This window comes from Nasonia vitripennis (assembly GCF_009193385.2).
Source record: "Nasonia vitripennis strain AsymCx chromosome 2 unlocalized genomic scaffold, Nvit_psr_1.1 chr2_random0005, whole genome shotgun sequence".
NCBI classification, from domain to species: domain Eukaryota; kingdom Metazoa; phylum Arthropoda; class Insecta; order Hymenoptera; family Pteromalidae; genus Nasonia; species Nasonia vitripennis.
The window spans coordinates 2084840-2109426 of record NW_022279612.1 but is presented as its reverse complement, the minus strand read 5'-3'; the positions used below and the strand labels follow the sequence as shown (position 1 = coordinate 2109426).

Here is a 24587-nt window from a genome sequence, read left to right as displayed (position 1 = left end):
ACCACCAATCAAATGAGTGTCAAACAAATAACTATAAATGCCCAAACTGTCTACATAGTAATAACAACTATAACATAAAATACAATACAGAACTCTTGGCATTTGACAGTCACGAATGTGAAGTGTTAAAATCTAAAATAAGGAAAATGAAACAACTGACTATAGTGTATTCCCTAACATTCCAAGATACCTCGGTAAAATAGAACAACAACATTACCAGACGACGACAACACTATCAGCTGGATTATCGACTACAAGTCTGCATAGTATAAACTCAGGAATAGTGAGCAAAAGGAACAACAAAGCGCATAATGGAAGACATTGACTTTATTGAAATAAGAAATAGTGAAATAGAATATAATAACATATGGACCCTCAATAAAAGTCTTAATGATGATAACACTAAAAACTTAATATTATGTATAAAAGTAAGAAGTCTAAATGCAAATTTTGAGAAATTTGAGACTTTTATTGAGCAACTAGTTAGGAAGCCAGTGATTGTAGTGTGCACGGAGACATGGAAGCTAAAACATCCAGAGTACTTTCACCTAGGTGGTTATAAGAGTTATTACAATAATAGTGTAATCAATAAATCTGACGGGGTAATGCTTTATATAAAGAATAACATATTTGAAAGTACTAGTATAGATGAGATAGATAGACTAAAGATAATAAGCACAAATATAAAACTAATAACTGGTGAAGCCTTTAAAGTCTCCGCGATCTACAGATTACATGACTTACCAAAAACAGAATTTATCCATAGCATTAAAAAATTCATGTTATCCCAGAGAAAGATAAAAAACCATTGTATAGTAGGTGATTTCAATGTGGATATACTGGACGGTAATTTTAGTACAAAAGACTTATTCGAAAAAACATTTAGCCAGGAATATATAAATAATTTGTTGGAATTCAAATATAGTCCTTGTTTCACAACGATAACTAGACCCTCCACCAACAATGATGGAGGTACATGCATAGATAACTTGTTTGTTAAGTCAAAATGATTATATTATAAAAAAAAACAAATGTTTGATCTTTATTTTTGCTAAAATTAAGAACATCACGGACATTAAAACACTACTTACTGTTTACTACGCTTTCTTTCATAGCATAATTAATTATGGAATAATTGCATGGGGCAGAGCTTATGGTACTTGCATTAAACTAATTCAAGGATTACAAAATAAAATCATGAAAATTATTTGTAAAAGCAAATTTATAAAAGAAAAATACCCGCTAAACGTAAAACAATCATAAAAATCTAAGACAAAAATATATTAACTCGACGAGCAAAACAAGAAACAAAGATATTCAAATACCTAAAATATCTAAGACAATAGCTACAAAGAATAGTTACTATGTAGCAATTAAAATTTTTAACAATTTAACAAGTGATCTGAAAGAATTAAGTGGTAGTAAGCTACAAGTTGAAACAAAACTCAAAGAATAGAACAAGAAAATGAATGCAATATATTATGGAAAAACTCTTAAATTTTAAGTACTAGTATTTTACAATTAAACAACGCAATGTAAGAGATCTCAAATAGACATTTTATGTAAATGAGTACTTTTGAAAGTTATAGTATAAACTATATAGAAATGTAATAAGTATTTTGTTAAACATTAAAAAGTTTTATCATCTTTATTTGGGTATTCAAATTCAAAACTTTATTCAATTGCGTGTATTTTTGCAATGAATATTAGTAGCTAGAAAAGACAAATAAACACAATCATGAGTAACAATTTTTACAACAACAGTATGAAAGGGCTGGAAAGATGGGGAGCACAACGAGTATGCAAAGTACATACTTGTTTTGTTGTTCTACTTTTCTTTCTTGTTTAGTCTAAACCTAAAGTTAGTTTTTAAGCTTTTCTTTATACCATTTCCTGTGTACAGGTAATTTTATTTACCTCTAAAGGATGCCTTCTAAAGGCATTGTAAGTGTTTTGATAAATAAATAAATAAATAAATAAATTGAAGAGGTGAAATGAGAAGTAAATTAATGTGAATATTCAAATTATAGAATAAATCGCGAAGTAAACATAACATATGAATAAAAACATACACACGTATGTCACCATGTGGCTCACTAAATCCTAAACCAAAACAAACCCATGTCAATTAACAATTCCAAGAACAAAACATAATCAGTTTACGACAAGTGCGAGTATGAAAAGTATCACGAAAGCATAGTATCATTCAAACTGCCAGGATATATTAAATCAAAGAGTGTCATATTCTAGAGGAAGATTAACGCCGAAACAGTGCAGGTAGCCATCAGTCACCAGGCTACCGGTGAGTGATCTGCTGTTTACAAACTGTATCGCACAGTGTTTGTAAGCCCACGCTCTGTTACTTACTCTAGCGCACGCTTTGCAACAAGAAACAAAGACTGGCCTGTATCAGCAGGGTTTGGCCACACAAACAAAGAGGGGAGTTGGAAACGCCAACCGGCTGATCTAAACAGCGTGAGTACTACCATTACCTGAAACCAAGCGCCGGGTTATCTAAGCCACTAACCCGCTCCCCTTTCCCCCACTATACAACGACCGCCAAATATCCTGGCAGAAAACAAGGCATAATCACAGTCAAATTAGTACCTACACAACTTGGGTCACCTCAACACCGTCGAACCCTACCAGCATCACCTTCACAATAGGTACCGGCACCACCATCGGCCGAGAAGAAGTATATCCCTCCTCCTATGAGGAAGCCCGGGTGACCAGAGACGCTTAAAAGGCAGAACTTGAAATGAAATATACAGCTGAATAACATCAGGACGGAAATAGAAAAAGATAGCGACGCAAAATATTGGAGGCTCACCAAATTTGCAACATTTGCCACAGAGCCATAACATGTGTTTTTCTTTGCTTAGTCTATTTTATAAATGCGTCAACACCTCTCTCTCCTGCGTTCCTTGTTCCAGTAAAAATAAAATAATTGCGCGCTGAGATGGCAGGCCCCGCCCGGGGGATAAGAGATCAGCAATAGATAACTTGCCTGGCGTAGGCAAGTTACCGACCGAGTGGCGCTAGTAGCCAAATGTAAATAGTCTACCTATGCGCTGGTAGATGTCGTGCGCGCACGTAACACGGAGAGAGGGAGCTACTTGGGTATATAAGGAGCCCCGGAGCCAACAGCGAACATTAATGATCTGGCTCTCAACTGAGTAAATAGCGAAGAGTAGTTCTTGCTTCTTACTCCGGTCTCCTCCAGACCAAGTAGTCTAATAAAGAGTATGCGGGCAGTCCACTCCCTTCTCCTATAGGTTATGAGATCCAGTATCGCCTATTAACATATATCATGTGAATAAACATTTATTACATACAAATCAATTATGTCTCTAGTGCAACACCTTTATTAGATCATCCTCTCCCTTCCCACTTCAGATGTCTCACTGGTTCAGGGTGGTAGTACCCTGTTCTTAGGTGGGGCTATCTGGTCTCAGACTCGTGGTGAGATGGTAGTACCTCATACATCAGTCTAAAAGCTGCGTGGTTTTTCTAAATGTGCAGGGCATGTGTAGTGGATATCCCCTACTCATCCCTTCCAACACACGAGCAGCTCTCCTCTGGTGGGCCTTCCACTACGGAGGATAGGGAAGTCTTTTGTCCACTCAACAGATATTACCGGGTGGATCAAAGACGAGTGTCATTCTTCGAGCGTGTTTTTCTCCCAATCGCAAACCTTGGGTCTCGAATCTCTCGCGTTCACGTTCTAAAGCATGGCGGACCTTTTCAGCGCGTTGGTGAATTTTTTATTTTGGGGGGCATTGAGGCGGCGGCACAGCATAGAGAGAGACACGTAATCATCAATGTAAACAAAGAGCTTATACACACGAACTATAGGCGAGCGAAAGGTGTATAAGCCCAGCGAGCGACCGTATCAATTATCAGACGTGCTCAGTAGCTTAACTGGCCAGTTCTTTGAACTAGCGGGTTGATTAACTACAGGGGCCCTAAGACTTGTGCGTTAATAAGCATAGCGCTCTTTACAAGAGTCTCGGTTATCTCATCCCTTTTGTTCTGCATTCTTACTTTGCGAAATAGATTCAATAAATATTTTATTCATAATTAATATATCTCAATGCTTAGTTTTCACCGTAACCTCTACAGGGTATAAGTAATGTCTTGGAGCCCTCGACTAAGCCATACACCAAAGCCCTCCACCCTGAGGAGTTGGATCGATGTCATATCGTTGTACCTCTGACTAGTAGGTTGCGTAATATTAGCCTAAGGATCTTCAAGTAAGATGGATCATTTCCTTCACTTGTTGTGGCGATCCGAGCAACGACTCTTCTCGAGCCAAGCATTGCATCGCTGACTCGTTAAGAGCTAGGGACATTAGTCTAGGTTCACCTTCCCTCAGTGCGGGTAACCCTAGATCTCATACGCATCTCAGTGCATCTACCCTTCTCCACCACGCTTCAGGTCCAGACAAGAACAGAGTTTCATAGTGCGGATTTACCCGGTCCGTTTCAGACTATTAGAAAACGGGATCTTCTTTTATTAAACATGCCACTCTAGACATCCAAATGCCTATAATGGTCCTTAGACCACTCTCATACCGGGATTTCAAAGCAATAAAATTACTTGAGCTTTTAAATAAATTTACTTGAGCTGCTATACAATAAAGTTTACTAAAGCAAATGACGCTTAAAACCCGTGTTTTTCAGTACTGAGGGCACTCTGTGTGCCATGTATACAGAGCCATTCACTTTCGCGAATGAACCTTTTCATGACTGGGAATCGAGTACGTCGTGCCAGACTTATTATCAGGTCCAGATCAGTTTCACCGGATCCGGCTACCATACGCGACGCAAGGCAGAAATCGGATTACCATAAAAATCAGAATAGCACGGGACCGCTGCTGAAATGTGCCCTGAACATGGATCCCCCCACCTAATTAAGGGGTCCAGCCTGGGTTAAATCCTGCAAAAAAGCAACAAAATATTCGTCCGATAAATTTTTTTTCTTTTGACGTAAATTGAAAAACAAAAAATATCTACTAAAAATATTTACACTATACAATTTCTATTGGGAAATATCATATATAATCATGCAAAATCACTGAACAAAATTCATGACATTTTACTATATAAATAAGCAATTTTAGTCACTTGCCACTGCTTTGTGAAAGATCTGGACCGTCTTCTTTACTCTACCCGGGCTTAAAATGTACCTTAAATATGCCCCCTCAAACCCAATGAAAGACATTTCTAAATATAAATATATATATATATATATATGTATGTATGCGTAAAAGTTGTTTTATTGATCAGTCTGCTCGAATCTTTCGATATAGTATGACCAGTAAATCATAAACATTTTGTACGATAATATTCCTATAAGTTTATATGTAATATTTTTCTAATATAGTATTTGACGCAGAAAATCATAGTGTCAAAGCCGACTAAACTTTCGAAGGCAGTGTAAGTTAAATATATATATTTATACATATTTCTGATATTCACAAATGCAATCTGCGCAATATTTATAAATAGCCGGGAAAGTGGTTTTGATTCCTCAGTCTGCCCTGAACTTTAGAAGTGGCCAGTTCGGAAAAATTATAATAATTTTGTACGATAATATTCATATACATATCTGATATTTATCAATGCAGTCCGCGCATGCGTGCCAATATGTATAGATAGCCAAGGAAATTCTTTTGATTGCTCAGTCTGCTCTGTCCTTTGAGATTTTAAGATCTTCAATTTTTCTTTTACTTTGTATTGTCATATTAGCTTTGGTCTTGTATATAGTTTTTTATTTGAACTTTTTCTGCTACAAACTTGTTGTTACTGTCGACTTTATGGGCTTCAGTGGAGGGGCGCTGTTGGCTTCGGCAATCGTTGAGACGGGTATGAAATTGTTACCCTTAAGTCTATGTTGTTACACAGTTTATGGGACTTCAGAAAATTCAAATGAGATAAGAATTATACTAATAGATATAAATATGTCAGTTATTGAGAAAAGATATGAATGGCGTCACGGCACACAGGAATATTTAAATAACTCGAAATTATTGAGGCCCAACTATTTTAAGGTTATAAATTTTAAGATCCAAAACTGTTAAGGCCCAAAAATTTTAATGCCCAAAATCTTAGATGTTAAGTTATTGGGAAAAGATGTGAAAGGCCTCACGGCACACGGGGACATTAAGCACTTTAATATAATAGTAGATAGTAGATAGATAGATAGATATATTAATATTTTTTAGAAATTTCTTTCATTAGGTCGGAGGGGGCATGTTTAAGGGACATTTTAAGCCCGGGTAGAGTAAAGAAGACGGTCCAAACCTTTCACAAAGCAGTGTCAAGTGACACTTATTTATATAGTAAAATGTCATGAATTTTGGTCAGTGATTTTGTATGTTATAAAAATGATATTTCCCAGTAGGAATAGTGTATAGTGTAAATATTTACAGAAGATATTTTTTGTTTTTAAAATTACGTAAAAAGAAAAAAATTTGTTTGGACGAATATTATGTTGTTTTTTGTAGGATTTAACCCAGGCTTGACCCCTTAATGCTAAAAAACTGTCATAAATAACCTCAAAAAATTAATTTTTTTAGATTTTAATCAATATTTCTTAGAAGCAATTACCGCAACTCAAATTAACACAAACAATTTCTACGCTTTTGCAAAATTGAAAGGATTCATTTACCTGACTTTATGTTCATTTGTTTAAATAACCATCAATTTCGATGTTTTACATTTGTTAACTGTCACGGGACGGCCTTTTTTATCAAAGGGACGAATTTATTATGCAGAAACAAATAATGTTAGCTCGTTCATAAACAAACTACCCGATACAGCCACTCACATAAATATAGGTGGTACCCAAGTAAAGTTTAAGCCCTCTTTACGCACTGTTGGAGTCATCCTTGACAGTTGTCTTACGTAAAGGACACATAACATTTATATCTAAAAATACGCATCAGTGCAAATCCACGACCGAAAGTACACAACTTGGATGTTGGGAATTGCAAATTTCAAATTGAGGGCATGCCTACCAGACCAACTTTTTTTGGTTCTTTGGGTCACCTGGAGTGGGAAAATTCCCGCGTGCATCGCCGATCGCTTGCCAAACTTTTTTGCGGGGCAGTTCAAATTCTCTTATGGGAAATTATAATCAAATTTTTTATTAAAAATGTATACTGATATAAATAAATCAAATTTTTTTTACTATTCTTAGACATGATTACCTTTATTTTGATGGTTTTAGACCTTCTATATACCTCTGTAATACCTACGTATAGTAGGGAGTCCACAATTCACTGACCGTAAGATTTCAAAGGATCTGATGGCCCAAATGAGCTCAAACTCCAGGATATTGCTTAAAAATACATTAGTTATGGTATAAATGAAGAGATTTGGTTGAAATTCCATAGAAAAAGTTTTAAAAGTTTCAAAATAAAGCTAATCATGTCTTAGAATAGTAAAAAAGATTTGGTTTATTTATATAAGTATAAATTTTTATTAAAAAATTTCATTTTAATTTCAAAGGTGGTGTGCCCCTTAAAATTTTGAAAAATGTTAATTATTTCTGAAATTTGATGTATAGGGGTTTGGAGGTCGCTGATTACGAATCTTCTGTTAAACTTCAAATGCCTGGTCCGATGAGTAGATGATTATCAGTAGTATGATTCGTAGCATACATATAATTATATTTAGTATATGATTCGTAATCAGCGACCTTAAAATCCCTTGTATACCAAATTTCAGAAACAAATTAACATTTTTTTAAATTTAGATCTGCCATATTGAATCTGCCATTTTGAATTTTGAAATTTTGATAGCGGATTCTTAATCAGCGACCTCGAGAACCCCTATATGAATACAAATCTTTGCTAATAATAGCTATTATTTCGTCATGGCATGAATTTATTCTGAAAATTTTGCTTTTTTCATACTAATTTGTTATTAACAATAATTGTTTTTAATAGGTATGCAATATCATTATTCTTTTAACACTTGTCGAATTCTTGGGATAATGAAGAACGAAAAACCGCAGAGAAATTGATAACAAACGTTAAAAAATTGATAGTGTCTAGGTGGGACACTGGTGTATCGCTGTGACTGAAAGGGTTAATGTGTGAAATAATAGGACCTATCCTATAAAAAAAAACCGGGGATTGAAAATATCATATTTTTAACTAGAATATCATTTGAATTGTGTTTTCACAATTGAAATGCGATAAACTTAAGTATTTTTAAACTGCATATCAACTACATAAATGAATTAATATTTGAGAAAATTGCATATATTTCATATAACTTACCTGGATTATCAGCTCGAAATCTGAAAACTACATATCCATTATTAGGTACAGCTATAGTGTCTTTTGAAGGCGGTAAATTAAATTCTCGATGTAGAAGACCTCGCCTATCGAGGTCTAAAGCGTGTTTTAGGTTGATTTTCTTAACATTTTTGTCTGGAGAACGACCTATGCCTATAACTTTAAACGCATATCCGTGCAGATGAAAAGGATGAGAAAGATTTGGTTGTTGAACTGTAAAAATAATGTATAAATTAATAACATAATTTATCATTGATGATCATATCAGCATTTTAGTTCTTGATCTTCAAAATTTGAAATTTTTTTGGTTAAATATATCTCTAAAACTAAACATTCGATTCTTTCGAAAAAAATCAAGATAATATATTAAAAAAAATGCTTTAGAAATCTTAAACCCCTTTGGTGATTTTAAACCAGTTTGTACGATAAAAATCGAAAACCTAAAAAAAACGGATTTCGAGCGATGCTTGCTATATACAATTCACGACGCTCGAATTTTTGCGCATCGCATTTAAGCCTGTAAATGAAACCATAACTCGATATTTTTATTCATCTCGAGCAATCACTGATCAATTTATCAAAATATTACGATTGCATGCATTATTTACATAATATTTAAACAATCCTTTAGGTTAAAGAACAATACGTTGGTTTGGAAAAGGTAACGTTTCAATGTATTCTTAGCAGTTTTTTTTTTGTTTGTAGAACTATAAAACAAGGATTGTTTTATTGATGCGAAGTTTTTACTGTTTAGACATGTTTATTCATGCGTGGAAGAAAATGATATTTAAATATTTCTCAATAACGAAATGACATAGAGATGGAGTTATCTTTACCAATAAAATTCAATAGCTGAATTAATTCCTCCTAGAGGAAGCTTTGTAATAGTAAAATTTTGAATTTCGTCAAAACTTCTAGAAAATACTTTTTGGTGTGTTAGAAGTTCAAATCATGTGTTTTTAGAAAATGTCCGTATGGATATGTGTGTGTGTGTGAGAGAGAGAGAAAATCACTCAAATTAGAATAGGGTAATCGAGAGGGAGTCGTGAACAACGAGATTAAACCTGCTAAGCAGCGTGCCTGAGTAGTGTGCTTTGTTTTCCGTATCTCAAGAGCGATCAGCAAATTATTCTGTAGAAATTTACAACGTAAGTTGATGTGTTTTTCTGTAAAGAGCAATTCTCATCAACATAAATGAAAGAATCAAGAAGTGTGAAAATACATTCATCTCGAGATCACAGTAAAAAATCCAGAGGATGAAATTTTAACGTAATTAGAGAGAGTGAAAGACCCCACTGAGAGAGAAAAAAGTATATCAAACATAATCACATCAACGCCAATACTTGAAAGAGAAATACGTTTTCATGATACGTGCACGAAAAAGGCCACTTTCCATGCATGTAAAATGAATGGAAAATCGAGTTTTTCTTAGCAGCGGGAAAAAAACTACTCCCTTGGGAGAAAAAATCTTTTTTTTCTTAAAGAAGTAAATTTTTCTAGAAAAAATGACTCCCTTGGGAGGAAAAAGTCTTTTCCTCCTAGGGAGTAGTTTTTTCCTTACTCTGCAGCCTATCCGATGGATGTGTGTCTATATAAGCATTTTCAAAATTTTCAAAATTTTCGACATTTTCAAAATTTTCGACATTTTCAAAATTTTCAAAATTTTCAATGTACTATATTTTTACTTTGAAAAGTCCCCGGATTTTCCATTTTTTTTATATGCATGATTAGAGGACTATTCGTGCACTTATCATAAAAAGTGCGGTGTACAACAACGGGGGAGTGGCTTTTTCAGACTCGGGCGAAACATCACCCTCGCTAGAAAAAAACAATTTTCCCCCCTAGTTGCACAATATACTATTGTTTTATCGCAAACCAGAGAGGTCGGGAGTTCCGAGAATCAGCGTCGGTCGTGTGCAGGGAGCGACCAAGCAATGTCTGCCAGCGCATGTTTGACATTGAGTCAGCAGTCGAGTGCTTCTGGTTATACACAAGCTGGGGATCTGTTTGGACGGAATTTTCGCGACTCTGAAAGCATTTAGTCGATAAATTAAGATTAACATAAGCGCGGCGCTGCTTTGCTTTGTTATCTCCATGTGTTAGTACGTAGCGCAGTACTTGACGATTGTTGTTCTGCAAACAAGTGGATGGTTTGCATTTGTACGAAGTGGAGGGAGTTTTGACGATTTCTCTGGATATCTCCCGGACCGGTACTCAGTTTGTGGAACATCCTTGGTTTCTTGCAGACTGTGTTTTTCTCTCTCATAGATGTTAAAAGGAGTTCATATTTGCTAACGCGCTAATTAATTCAGTTCACATTCCAAATAAAAGATTTAAAAGTGAGTCGATTTGTGGTTGATTTAACTCCCATTTCGTGATGATCTAACTCATGAGGTTAAGCATTAAAGTATATGCTGAAAATTTTTGTAGCTGTTTTTTTTTTAGTATGGAGAAAAATTAAATTAAATTTGTATAAATAGAATGAAGTGTTAAAAATTAAAGAGTGAGTTAATTTTAATATGAAAAATGCTCTAAGTAAATTATGCTTTAATATCTTCTGCTAAGCGTAAATTGGAAATTTTCTCATAGTTTGGTATCCCTTTCTGACTTGTCTTGTTGTTAGACCTGGACTACTGACTGTTAAGAGCTTTTCGTTTACTGCAGAGATTAAAATTTAATAAATTTTCTTCAAGCAAATTTATGAAATCGTGGGGACAATGGTCAGATGAAAACTTGTGCTCGGTATGTAGTTTGCTCATTGACTAGGGAGATTGGTAGTATCGAAGTCGTGACTCATATGCATGCGTGCGTAACCCAAAACCGACTAACTTCCGTGGTAATACACGGGGTAAAGCTTCGGCGAGTGGTGTACATGTGTGGTCTGCATCATTAGAGAACCCAAGTTCTTGCCTCGGATTAATATAATTGCAGTAGGCTGTGTTGGTTTCGGACACGAAACATTAATCTTTTAGTAAAATTCAGAGGTACCTGGTATTGACATAAGAGGAGTGGATAATTGAAAAAAAGAAAATTCTGAATAAAATAAAGTAAAAATATTGAAATCATACTAATTGATAATGTTTCACAATCCATAAAAATATTGAGCTAAAATCATACTCACTGATAATGTTTCACAATCCTGGAACAGATGACTGACAACCTGAGTCAAAAGTTTGCAGAGTACTTGTGATTCGGGAGCCGAATTTAAGGAGACTAATCCGGGTAAAATCAAACAAACGTAAGCATATAAAGTTTGTGACATGTTAGTCATCTGAGTTTGACTGAGAATTTAGAGTGCTGTGATTAAGTGTGGGTTTTAGAAGATTAGATTTTATTTTAGATAGAATTTAGAATTTAGATTTAGAAGATTAGATTTTAGATAGAATTTAGAAGTTTGAATTCAAAGAGGAGAATCCAATAAAAACTTTTAATCAAGAGGGAGCGGTCAGATATGACAATATTAGAATCCAGATAATAATAAAGGTTATTTTTATCGCAGCAACAACCACAAATCCAAGAGGCTCTAAGAGTAAAACTGGGATAAACAATTCAGAGACAGATAATAACAAAGACTCTGGGCCCGACAAAAACACTGAAGAGTTACAAAACGTAATTTCACGAGCTTAAGGGGATGTCGTCGCACTGTTTTTTTATTACGAATAACTTTTTAAATAAAGTTTGTACCAAAAAACCAAGTTTGTAGCGCTCTAGTGTTAGGTTTAATAAATCATTCTACCAAGGGAAATTTCGATCGGACGTTTAGTTTTTCTAAAATCTTGGAAATACGAACAGATGTTTATGCGTACTCACGCAATTACATCACCAACCTTAAAATCTAATTTTGCATAAAACTTTTTAAATAGAGCTTGCAATGAAAACCTGAGTATGTAGCGCCGTAGTGTTAAGTTCAATGAATCGTTCTACCGAAGGAAATTTCGATCGGGCTTTTTGTTTTTCTAAAAGTTTGGAAAAACAAAATACCCCGTGGCGGATTTTCAAAGCTTTAGCGACGACATCGCCTTAAGCGTTGGCAAAAGGTTTGTCATCAAATGTGTCTAAAGATCAAGATACTCGAAGCTTAGTGAAAGACGCCTGTTTCAATACAGAGTTGACGAACTGAATGTTAGTTTATCCGATCGATCATAAAATACAACAACCAATTGAAGTTTCAGAAAATGAGACTACTCTGAGGAAAAACTTTGTCGAAGATATAATCAGCAGTCGTATCAGAGCTGAGTATGAAGATGATAGTGAATACTGGGATGAGTATGACAAAAACGAGCAAAATCAAGGTAAAACAGAATATCTTCCTATATTTTATAGTTATTTTGGCTCCCAAAAGTATTATTTTGATCTGTTTTATTAAAATTAACTTTTAGAAAAACATCGAAAATGATTCAAAACTTTGAATTTTAACTTAGGTTTCATAAGAACCATTTTGAGACAAGAAATGGAAATAATCTCAAATATTTTTAACATTTTGCTGGACTTCAGCGTATATCTGTAGATATAGATAAAGTGATTTATAAAAAAGTATAACGTTGTTTTATAGTTTTATTTTACAGCGGGAAAATCCCAGCGAGCAGATGTGCCGACAAACACATCGCCTAATCGGCAGCACATCTGATCTTTATGGTCATAAGCTCCTTGAAGATGCGGGAATTGTTTTTTACGGTAGAAAAAAAGTGCTACAAATAAGACTGTTTAGAATTAAAAGAGGGACGTGGACTTTAAAAGTGCATGCCTGATGATGTACCCAGGTGGGCGGCATCAGGGTAATTAAAACAGCCAGTCCCCTGCGTCCGTTACCCTGGACATCAGCGTCTTGCTCTCCTCAATCAGCTAATTAAAGCGTCCCCAAGGTAATGAGATGCCCTCAGCGAATAGAGCAAGCGAACGATTGTCCCGCAATGCCTCAATGGCAACTAAGTTCTGCTTGAATCGACACATGAAAATTTTGATAAACATATAAAAAAACATAAAAAGTTCAAAATGAACAATTTTCACAAATTAATCATGTACATATAAATTAAAAATATACGAAAAGAATTCTTATGAAAAATAAATCTTCAAAATATTGTGTCACGTGTGAATACACATCACGTGGATGTCCAATTGCTATAAGAGACCGAATAGAAAATTGCAATTTGGGTGGCGGCCGTGGCGCGACGACAGAGCTTCTGCTCCGCGAGCCAGAAGATCTCGGTTCAAAACCGGGGTCCGTCACTTTTTTATTGCTTTTTCACTGGTAACTATTCTTAAAATCTATTATGAATTTTAAGAATATAAACGTGTTGCATACAAACAAACCTACAAATATTTAAGTGATAATAGTACGAGAAAAATTGACTCCAATAGTCACAGTAATTTTAACTACGCGTGAATAATAATAACACTTTTTGCTGCAAAAAATTATGGAGGATTGACAGTAGTCACTGTAATTTTGACTGCACGTAAATGATTCGAAGAAACTGACCGTCTCGATAATACTACAAAAACGTAAGCGATAAATGGGGAGTTCTTTTATGTGGTCCTTGAAGCAATGGTCAAGCTATAGTCAGTTTCACGCAGTAAACGAACAAACCTACAAGTATTTAAGTAGTAATAGTGCGCGAGGATCGTATAAGAGTAATACGCACATTTTATAGGAGCTTAATAATTTTGTAAAAACACACGAGCACACTAATAATTTACCAAATACTTTACTAATGCAATTTCCCAAGAAACTTAATAAATAACTGGCAAGAAACGCTTGCTTCGCTCGCGATTTACAAATTAATTGTAATAATATTTAATTATATAACGTGTCATTATTAAATATACTATTAAATATTAGATGTACACTCGATGGTGGTTAATTATTGTGGAACATTTTTGGAATGCTCCAATCAGATGGCCAGATTGATAAATTCTGATTAATCAAAAGCACGATTTCGAAAACGTTCCACGAGAATTAATTACCGAGGAGTATAAATAAATATATATTCAATACAGTCGACATTCTATAAAAGTATATATGGCTACTAGTACAAAGGACTAATTTTAAAATTATAAAATAAAATGAAAATAAATTTGAAATATTAAAAAATGTTTTCAAACTCTTATCAACGCTCCGCGTGCGCTCGAGTACATTTTCCGCACCTTGTATTGAAAAATAAAGTTTGATACACATGCAAAAAGTTGATTCTACACGAGTGGGAGGTTTGTCAGCCGAGCGAAGCGAGTTTGCGCACTTTTATCAAAATATGTGGATTTTAACCCACCAAGTCTCATTTTCTTTGTTTTTACTAGTACATAGTGGGAGAACAGTCCGTTTTTACATTTTACGGACGCGTTTTTTTTGTATGGTGATTTATTAGTTTTGAGATTTTAGTTTTTTTTTAATAAAGTTATTGGAAAAGTTAATAAAAGTGAATTGCTTTATATGTACCTAAAAGAGAATAATCATCATCATTATAGAATAATCTATCATTCGTCGTTCTTTTGTTATACACCATGAATCACAAGTTTTTGAAATCGTTTTAACTCGAAAACTAAATGTCAAACCTTTCTAAAGAAACATGATTATTGAAGGTTATTAGGACTATACATCACTTTAATTTAAAGTAATTTTATGGGTCAGATGCTGAGAAAAACATCAAAAACTGAAAAAATTCGCTTTTCTACGTGACGCGATAACTGGAGTAAAAAATCAATAATCAAATTCAAATTTTAGATTTAGTTAGCATTATATAGTACCTTGATCCCTTTCTCCGGGCTGTTTATGAAACCAGTTAATTTCAAAGATATTAGGATTAAAATTTTTGTTCACCCTGTATATTCTACATTACTGAAAACTGCATCGCTTCGATATCAGCTTCAATTTAATTTAAGATTTAGTCAGCATTATATCGTCGGTCTCTACGAAGAGTAGTACATTTCAGATCTCGTACCGAAGACTAGTACATTCCGTTATTCGCCGCGAAGACTAGCACTTTTCACTTTTCGCCGCGAAAAGTAGTACATTTTACGGCTAAAACTAATGCTCTTTGTAGTATAAGAAGAACCCCAGTGGAAATGGATTTTGTGCCAAAGTGTGCCAAAGTGTGCCATAGTGTGCCATAGTGTGCCATAGTGTGCCATAATGTTTATGGGAAGCTCTAACGGGGATCGAACCCTGAACCTTTCAGTTAGCAGGCTGGCACTTTACCACTCGACCACGAACACTTGTTACAAGTCATAGCTAATTGTGTCCTTATGTACTGCGAGCAGCTGTTGATGTTAATAAAGTTGCAAGTTATTGTAATAAACAATCACCAGAACTATTATTAACACGTTTAACGACATCGTTATTCGCTGCTATAAATTTGGTAGTCATGAAGAGTAGTCATAATAATACAATTAATGAAAATTGGCAACTTTTTGAATATACAATAGAAAGAACCTGGAAATATGTGAAAATATGTGAAGACAGCATGCTTAAAAGAAGAACTGGAAAAAGAGATATTTAAAAAAATGCCAGATAGAGTAAATAATTCAAAGGCGATAAGACTAACCACAGTCGGTATATTAAAAACATCTTTATATGGGTTGGGAGTATACTACGTATTGACATAAGCTTTCCTAGAACTTGTTAAAAAATACTAAAGAATTCATTTTTGGGTGAATCTTGTAGATCACACGTGCATTAATTTTCTACGAATTAGTTTGATTTCTCGCAGTGGCTAACTATTAAAGGGTTTATAGTTTTGCGCTTATTGTTTTATGAATTTTACACTTCAGAATGATTATACGTACTACGTGTCAAGAACAAACGGAATTTTTGGATGTTGTCGTAGCCTTTATGAAAGGAAAGTAAGTTCGTTGTTTTCATTTTAGTAGTGCCTTTCTGAGAGTGATCACCATGTCTGCATACGATTGCAAGAAGTTTGTAAATATTATGCTAGAAGCCTATGGGCTCATAGCTAAAAGTTCTAGAGACATATCTGAAAATGTAGATAAATGGATTAATTTGAATAATACGAATTTAAGACTTTTAAGACTATTGCTTCAAAGTGCTGTAAGTGTTCCCAAAAAAAAGTTTCCATCAACAATCGCATTTCTCAAGGGTTTCAAGGTCAAATTAAAGTGTTTACCGAAACCTGATGAAGGTGTGCGTGAACCGCAAAGTGATAGAGTGAAATGGCAAGATTTAGAGGCAGCCTTCAATGGCCGTATGAGATCAGGAGTAATCACGATCTTAAAGCAATCAGATATAGCAGCATTTATGAAAGACTCTCAAGTTTTATTTCAAAGTCGAATCAAGGCTACTTTTTTCCGATAAAAATGGTATATATTTTATATATTTTCGATAGAATTTTTTTTTCAAGAAACATTAAAAAAAATTTTTTGGTAAGAAAAATATATTTTTTTTTTTTTTTTTGCAGGATTTTAACCCAGGCTTGACCTCTTAAGGGGACCTTAAGGGGACCACGCCACCTTAAATTAAAAAAAATGAGATATTGAATTTCGTGGGTAAATGTACCTTAAATTGTTTAAATAATCAACTAAACAATTTGATAAAAAAATTTGTTTAAATATTTAGAAAATTACAAAAATTATGCTTAATTTGTAAACAACTTTTTTAAATAAAAATTTTTTTTTAATTCCCACACTTATTCCATAAACATATGTAGATATATTAAGAAAAAAGTGCCCTTTGGAGCCCAAAACTCAAGTAAGTCTGCGGTAGCTGAAATAATGAAAATTGTGATTTTTGGCCTTCGAAGATCTATTGTACCTGACATATGGTATTTTATAAAGATTGTTTCATAATTTTTACAGTATGCCTGAGTTAATACAATTGTTTAATTGATTATTTAAACAATTTAAGGTACTTTTACACAAAAAATCAATATCTCTTTTTTTTTATTTAAGGTCCCCTTAAGAAAGAGACTGTTGTGAAAGTACGCTGTATTGGCAGCTGAATACGTAATCACCAAATCTGACAAAGAAATTGCGGAAATAAAATATTTTAACACAACGCTAAGGCTATTTTTGAAAATATCAACTTAAATAGTGCTTCATTTTCACATTTTCTAAAAATGTATGATTCAAACTCCAAATACCTCTAAATACGTAACCATAAAGTTTTAGCAAAACTGATAATTTTACTATTTTAAAGCTTCCTCTAGGAGGGAACAAAAGTGCATCTACAAAATTCGAATTATGTATATAATATATGTAAAAAAAACTTTATCGATTAGGGCCGACTTTGAAGAGAGACTGGCGTATAAAAAAATTTTTTCTTAGAGTACTGTAAAAAAAGCGAATCAGCGTCCAACCAATCAGCGAGCAGCAGCAGTGGCTGACAGGAGAGAGAAACACCGGTAGTAGCGGTATACAGTGCGCTGTATGTTTCAAAAATCGCTCGACAACTTATTTTATGGGTTAAGGGACAGTCGGAGGAGCAGCCGAATGGTGCCGCCGCAACGTCCAAGTGGCGCTGCACCCTGTTAAAAATAAATACAGTACGTATTATCAGGCAAATTACATGTTTTTAGTACGTACTAAAGATACATACAAAAAATATGTATTTATTTTTAACAGGGCAGTCAGGTGGCAAAATCCCAATTGAACAACAAATACAACAGAACCGCTTACTCAAGAAAAAAATCACTCTTTACTGCCCTTCCTTTTATCCTAAAGTAATAGTAACTCGTGCAAAACATGGTATTAAGTGCATATTTTCGACGTAGTATAAGAATTACGATATGACCTACCAAGGCACGGTGACTGTATATAAATTCAAGATGGCCGCTTGTTCGGCTGCTCTGTTGCTGTAATGTAATTTCAATACTACGTCAAAAAGATGTACTTAATACGATGTCTTGCACGAATTACTATTGCTTTAGGATAAAAGGAAGGGCGGTAAAGAGCGATTGTTTTTCTACGCAGTTCTGTTGTATTTATTGTTCAACCGGCAATTTTGCCACCTGACCGCAGCGCCACTCGGACGTTGCAGCGACACCGTTCGGCTGCTCCTCCGACAGCCCCTTGAGGTAATAATTATTTTTCTGAGTATAGTCGACAGAATGTACTACAAGGAATCATTGCGAAAAAAACTATATATGTAAACATAACCTAACAGAAGAAGCGTTTTTGATGTACGCCGATAAGTATAAAGTTCTCGTTAATAATTAATTACCATGAAAGCGAAATGAAGTGTCGACAGTGATCTGGAGTATGTCCATCATTAAAATTGTATACTCCTTACATCCCTCAGACCCGCTAATAACCTGATATTAAAAATGTTATGTTGCATTTGATGCATGTCATGTGTGTACACACGTCACGGGTTTCTAATTACTATCAGAAGGCGAGTAGAAAAGTGCAATGAGGATGGCGGCCGTAGCGCAACGACAGAATAAGGTTAAGTTGAGTTAATTTCGGTTCAAGCCTGAGGTCCGTCACTTTTTCATTGCACTTTCACTCGTAACAATATATATATATATATATATATATATATAATAGTTTAAAAAATCGAAAATTTAGGTAAGTAAATTAATTAATGTTACTATTATTTTAATAACAATAATGATTTTTTTGTGATTTTCACGTGCTAATCGCGTGACTTTTTTAGTAGGGTTCCAGGTTGACGAGACATCGTCTACGAGAATGATTACCAGGTGTCGATTTAAATAAGGTGCTGAGTCACGATTTCGATGAATGGAGATAAAACTTTTTAAAACTTTCTTTATAATAATGTAAAGAAGTATGTAGTGAACAAAGGGGATCCAAAATAGTTTAATATAATTATAGGAAGATATACATTGTAATGTGCTATGTTCATATTATATACGTATATATTGTAAATCCGCGTGTATATTTGGAAACGAGTATGTATAAATGATTATGACTAACACCTTAACGACCTCAAACCGATACACGTAGACAACGTATATCCAACTGATCGAAACTAGGCAACAAGATGCAACATACACTGAGCGCTGAGCGCGAGTGCTCTGACCTTTGCGTCAGTACTCCTCGCGCGCGAATTACGACTGCAAAGCGTACGCGTCAATCCTTGGTGCGGCGGTGCTGATTGGATTACCATGATCTTTTTCATTTCAATTTCACAACTGTTTGCATCGGAACCGAGGTATTAAAAACCCCGGGCTGATCCACGCAGTGCCTTTTTGCGTAGCGACATATCCCTTGCGGTAACGACTGATTCTAAGGTGAAGCAGCGGTGTTTACAATCGGTAGTGTTTGGAGCGTGCTTAATCCGTTCAACACCTTGGGAGCGTGCTAAATCCGTTCCTTGGCAAAGAATACACCCGAGACCCCTTTAAACTCAGATCCATCTACAAGCTAAGGACCGCCGAGTGGAATCTCCGGCGATATCAAGAGCAGCTAATCAATAGCATAGTAACTTTATACTGCCACGAGAAATCGTATAGTCTGAGTCCAAACACCGTCTGGTCACACCGCTGAGGAGACTAAAAGTGATAATTGTAAGTTGCTAGATTACTTATAAATACAACTAAGAAATTAGAGTAAACATCATAAGATAATAACTGTAAAACATAGTATTTGCAAACATAATTAATCCAACACCTAAAATCGGTGAAACACTGTATTCTGTACGTATGTGAAGTGCTCTGGTTTAGCCTAATAAAAATATAACAATCAATACAATTGAAACCATTGTGAATTACATCATACATAATAATTAAATTTCAATTGGCATAAATTCTTCATCAGCTACGCTGTCATGACGTGCAGGTAAGAGTTTGATACATGTGGACAAACCATCTGCGTCCACGCACAAGGCAAGAATAGCGGACATAACGCTAACTCCACAAGACACAAAAGTGTCACAACTAACTTTCGTTCATCGACTGCAAGTAACAGCGGACACTCTAAAGTCCGCCAAACGTATAGCCGCAGACATAATTCCACCCTCGCAGCCCGTCCTTATACCAAGTACGGTTGCTACAACATTATTAGAAGGCAAAGTTACAAAACACATTAGAAATATCGAATTATATTATGTAGATTCAACATTTTACCTTTCGTTATGAATCGATTTGTAATTTTCTCCTTTCAAATTTTTATTTCTCAATATTTTTACTCTCACTCACTGAATCAGTAATCATAATCAGGTGTCTAATTTTACGTTATTTGGCAAGGGAACTATAGTAGGACGGTGGGGGGTTCGAGATTCTCAAAAATAACATGAAAAGAAACTATTTCTACGTTATTTGGTGGGGGCGATAGTGGGGGAATTAATGGGGGGTGGGGGAAGTCTTGCTAAAATGATTATTATATAAATAAATAAATAAAAAAATATATATATATCTTTTATTGTACTTTTCAGCTTTGTAGTACGACTTTAAAGGCATCAAGTTCTGTAAAGGTCGATCATACATATTTTTTACCAGGCAAGATTCTTGAACGCGTAATCTGTGTAAGGATGGACCAGGCCATAGAAAGATCAAGTGGACTAGCTTAACACCAGTATGGCTTCAGGAAGAAACGCTTTATCCTAGACGCCGTCAGCTTAGTGATCGACACTGCACGATCAGTGATGAAAGGGACAAGAAAGATAGGAGGAGCCAAAAAGTGCTGGGCTATCTTCAAACTGGACATAAAAAATTCGTTAAACTCGGCTTAGTGCAGTAAGATATACGGGGCATAGCGTGAACAGGAGATACCTGGGTATTCAAGAAGAGTGATGGCTGACTACCTGAAAGACAGAATCATACTATACGATACAGAGAACGGCACAGAAACCTATAAAGTCACAGAAGGCGTCCCTCAAGAGTCAGTAACATTATAAACATTATGTACGACGGTGTCACGTCGTGCAATTTTTATATTTTAAGAAAATGTTAAGCTTTTAGTAATAGAAGTGCGTATGTGACAATACTTGAATAAGATTTTCGGAGACGCAGGCCTGAAGAGAGAAAGTGAAGGAAAAATAGCCCTATCGTAAATCTTTTAGACTGCGCGTATCGACGAGAGGCATCAACGGATGCTCAAATAATAGATAGCAAATTTTTTCTTCGCATTATTTTTAAAAAGAAAGTTTTAGCGCGACGGATCGAGCGAGATGTTTACAATAAGCAGTTGCGTTTGCTTGTCATAAAGATATCAACAGAGTCTTGAGTGAAGCAACCGTGATTAAGACCCGCCTGAAAACAAAAGCTTGGACCTTTTTTCATACAGGGAAAGTTTTAGGAAACGCACGCTTACAGCTGTTCATCATTCTTAAAATTTTTCGTTGTTTACAGATATACACGAATTGTTTTATTTATTTATTATTTAATTAATTTAATCAATATATTATGCACGACAAGCGATTGTATAAACTGTGCCTTTTTCGATTTGCATAACTTCGCTTTTAGCGAATGCTTTATTGTAATATATCTTAAGAGAATATATGGGTGTTCTTATTTTAATATATACTTTTATTTAATTTGCAAATAAACTGTTAAATGATGAAGCTTCTTGATTATAAAATCAAAAGTCAGAAAAAAATCTAGAAGCTTCGACACTCAATGCATAGTATAGGAATGTACAACAATCACCCCCTCATTCGAGCACACGCGCGTGCAAAGCTAGCGTGGCAGTTTTCGATGCTTGCCACGTTGCCAGGCCCATCAAGTGAAGCCGAGCAAACTGCAACGCTGCTTAAGGAGAGGGTAACGGGACTGCGCGTGGAAGAAACCTACGGAGCTTTCTCTATCCTCCGTTAAACCAAGCGGCGTCAGACCGAAATCGGCCAGCCAAGCGTGCGGGTCTGAAGTATACTTTCTTCAGTATAGTTCGATTTTCTCAGTTTAAACTTGTATAATATTCTTGTCAGTTGTTTAATTTTTCATTTTGTTGAATCAATTTGAGCAATAGTCTGGCTGTTCCATTATTTCCACCCAAAGGAGAATAAAAATCAAGAAAACGAGAAAATAAAGAGAAGAAAATTTAAATCAGATTCAAGTTAATACTATTTCTTTCATTTGGATCATTTTCTCTTCGATATCGATAGTTTTGAATACCTTTTCCTGGTCTCAATCAAAATGATCTCAATCTAGACGCACTCAAGGATTACTAAGGTAAGAATTTTAAGTAAATGATTGAGATAAAATAATGTATGTTATAAAGAGACAACAATCGAACCGAAAGTATTTCGCCTTTCGCCCGCCTGTACAGAAGGAGAGAATTCAAACAAACCCGAAATCACATAACACCAATTTAATAGTTTGATTATTAATTTTCAAACAAATATTTTAACCCACAAAAGATAATAAGGTTTATTTACTAATTATGTGACACTGAACTATATATTTTTCGAGTTATGCAGTTCGCTTTTGTGCATAATTGGTAATTGAATCAATGTCTATTTGTTCATCTACATAATATTTGCTTCAATTGCTATCCAAAACGTCATTTCCAGCTCAATTTATTCAAATTCCTCTAATTCTAATTGAAATTTGTTTAACTGTCACATGAGTCCTATCATCTAAGAATATTACTACCGTGTAATTTTTTTTTTCTTGCTGATGCATCAATATTGCAATATTTTAATGTAAAGACGAAATATCGCACTTTCCAGATTTTTCAGGGAATTTATCTGGACTTTTTTTAATTTTGGTCTTCCTGGAATTTTAACGCTGATAATATACTTATGATTATAAACGAGGTTTTTCGGTGATTAAACTTAGTGCAATTTAAAAGGTAGCACCGTATATCATTCACCATAACTATAATGGGTTAACCTCAGGATCATCTTGATACCTGGACATCATCTACTGAAAGTGAAAATTTTTTTGGTACATTTATTGTATACTTAGTGCGTTGTATTATAGACCGTGTCTAGCCGTCCGGAAGGTGATTTTAACACCTCGACATCGATTATTGAAAGTGAAATTTTTTTCGTATATTTGTTATATACTTAGTGCGTTGTATCATAGACCATGTTTTGCCATGCGGGAGGTGATTTTGATACCTGGACATTGTCTACTGTAGTTACAAATTTTCTTTGATACTTTTGTTGTATACTTATAGTGCATTGTATCATAGATCATGTTTCGCTATTCGCTATAATAATAAGTGTCGAATGGTCATGTATCAGTAAAAAATTTGTAACCTTTATTAAAGACCAATTTTACCCAGTTTTAATCGTGTAACATACATGAAGAGGATTGATTACTGTTTAACGACCTAAAAAACTGGACAAGTAAACATTACTAGTGATTTTCATCTTAGGTATAAAATATACCATTTTTATTGAGACTAAATATATTTGATAATGAAAAACAATAAATGATATTTTAAAAAAAGGAAATATATAAAAAATAAAATATAGGGTGGTTCTCTGTGAAATTGAAGATGAAAATTTTTATTTTTACCCAAACTGTATATACATATATATGTTCTATTTGTTGTACCTAACTCCCAAAAAGATGTTCAGCGCGCTTCCTTCATTTGGCTTCGAGTTCTAGCTGGTCAAAGTTGAGATTTCAAGCAATTTTTGCCTATTTTCAATGATTCGTCGCTCATTAGAGATGCATTTTTAACTAAAACTACCTGGATACTTTTTTTGTGAAATTTTTCGAATTTTTTAATAAAACACTTCTAAAGCCCTATATATATGTTAAGGCTACCTTATTTGCATTTTAAACCTTAAAATATGAAAATCTGAATGTTCGATCCGGACTTCGATAACCTCAATATAGTAAAATATAGCTTTTTATAGTAAAAAAATAGCTGTAAAGTTTCAGAATGGGCCTGGCCTTCTACAAGAAGTTATTTAGAAAACAAACATGATATAATGGCTAATAAGTGGTTTTACATGCAAATTTGACACTTTTAACCTAGTATATTTCATGTCTACCGATAGGTATCGGGTATCCGTACATATACACTTATATTTAATTAATAGCCAACACTGAACCATTACATTAAAATAATAAATATTATTAGAAGTATAATAGCGCATGAAATTTACCCTGCCGGCTGCCATGCTACTACGTGCCCAACGAAACATGGCTTATATTACCACATTAATATACTTTATCATTTAATATTTTTTAACTTATAAATTTAAAATTAAGTTATCATTATATTGAACTTAAAATCAAGACTTCAATGTTGTTAACCTAAATTTTTATATTAGTTTACAATTGAATTGATAGTATTAACTAATAAATAGACAAAAATGACATAGTAACTTTGATAAACGCACCATAATATGGCAACAGATCCCTTGTTAAGTATATTAGAAAACCGAGTTAAAACAATCACAATGTCATATATC

The 24587-nt window shown here is 34.5% G+C and overlaps 1 protein-coding gene across 4 annotated transcripts in view; it reads right to left on the bottom strand.

The window, feature by feature from the left end:
• Positions 1-24587, bottom strand: part of LOC100680190 (laccase-5) — a 360660-nt gene that overhangs the window by 76851 nt on the left and 259222 nt on the right. For all 4 annotated transcript variants that reach the window (XM_031925149.1, XM_031925151.2, XM_031925148.1 and 1 more), the window contains one exon: positions 8291-8521. In XM_031925149.1, coding sequence (XP_031781009.1) covers positions 8291-8521 — 231 coding nt within the window. The remainder of the gene's footprint in view (positions 1-8290; positions 8522-24587) is intronic.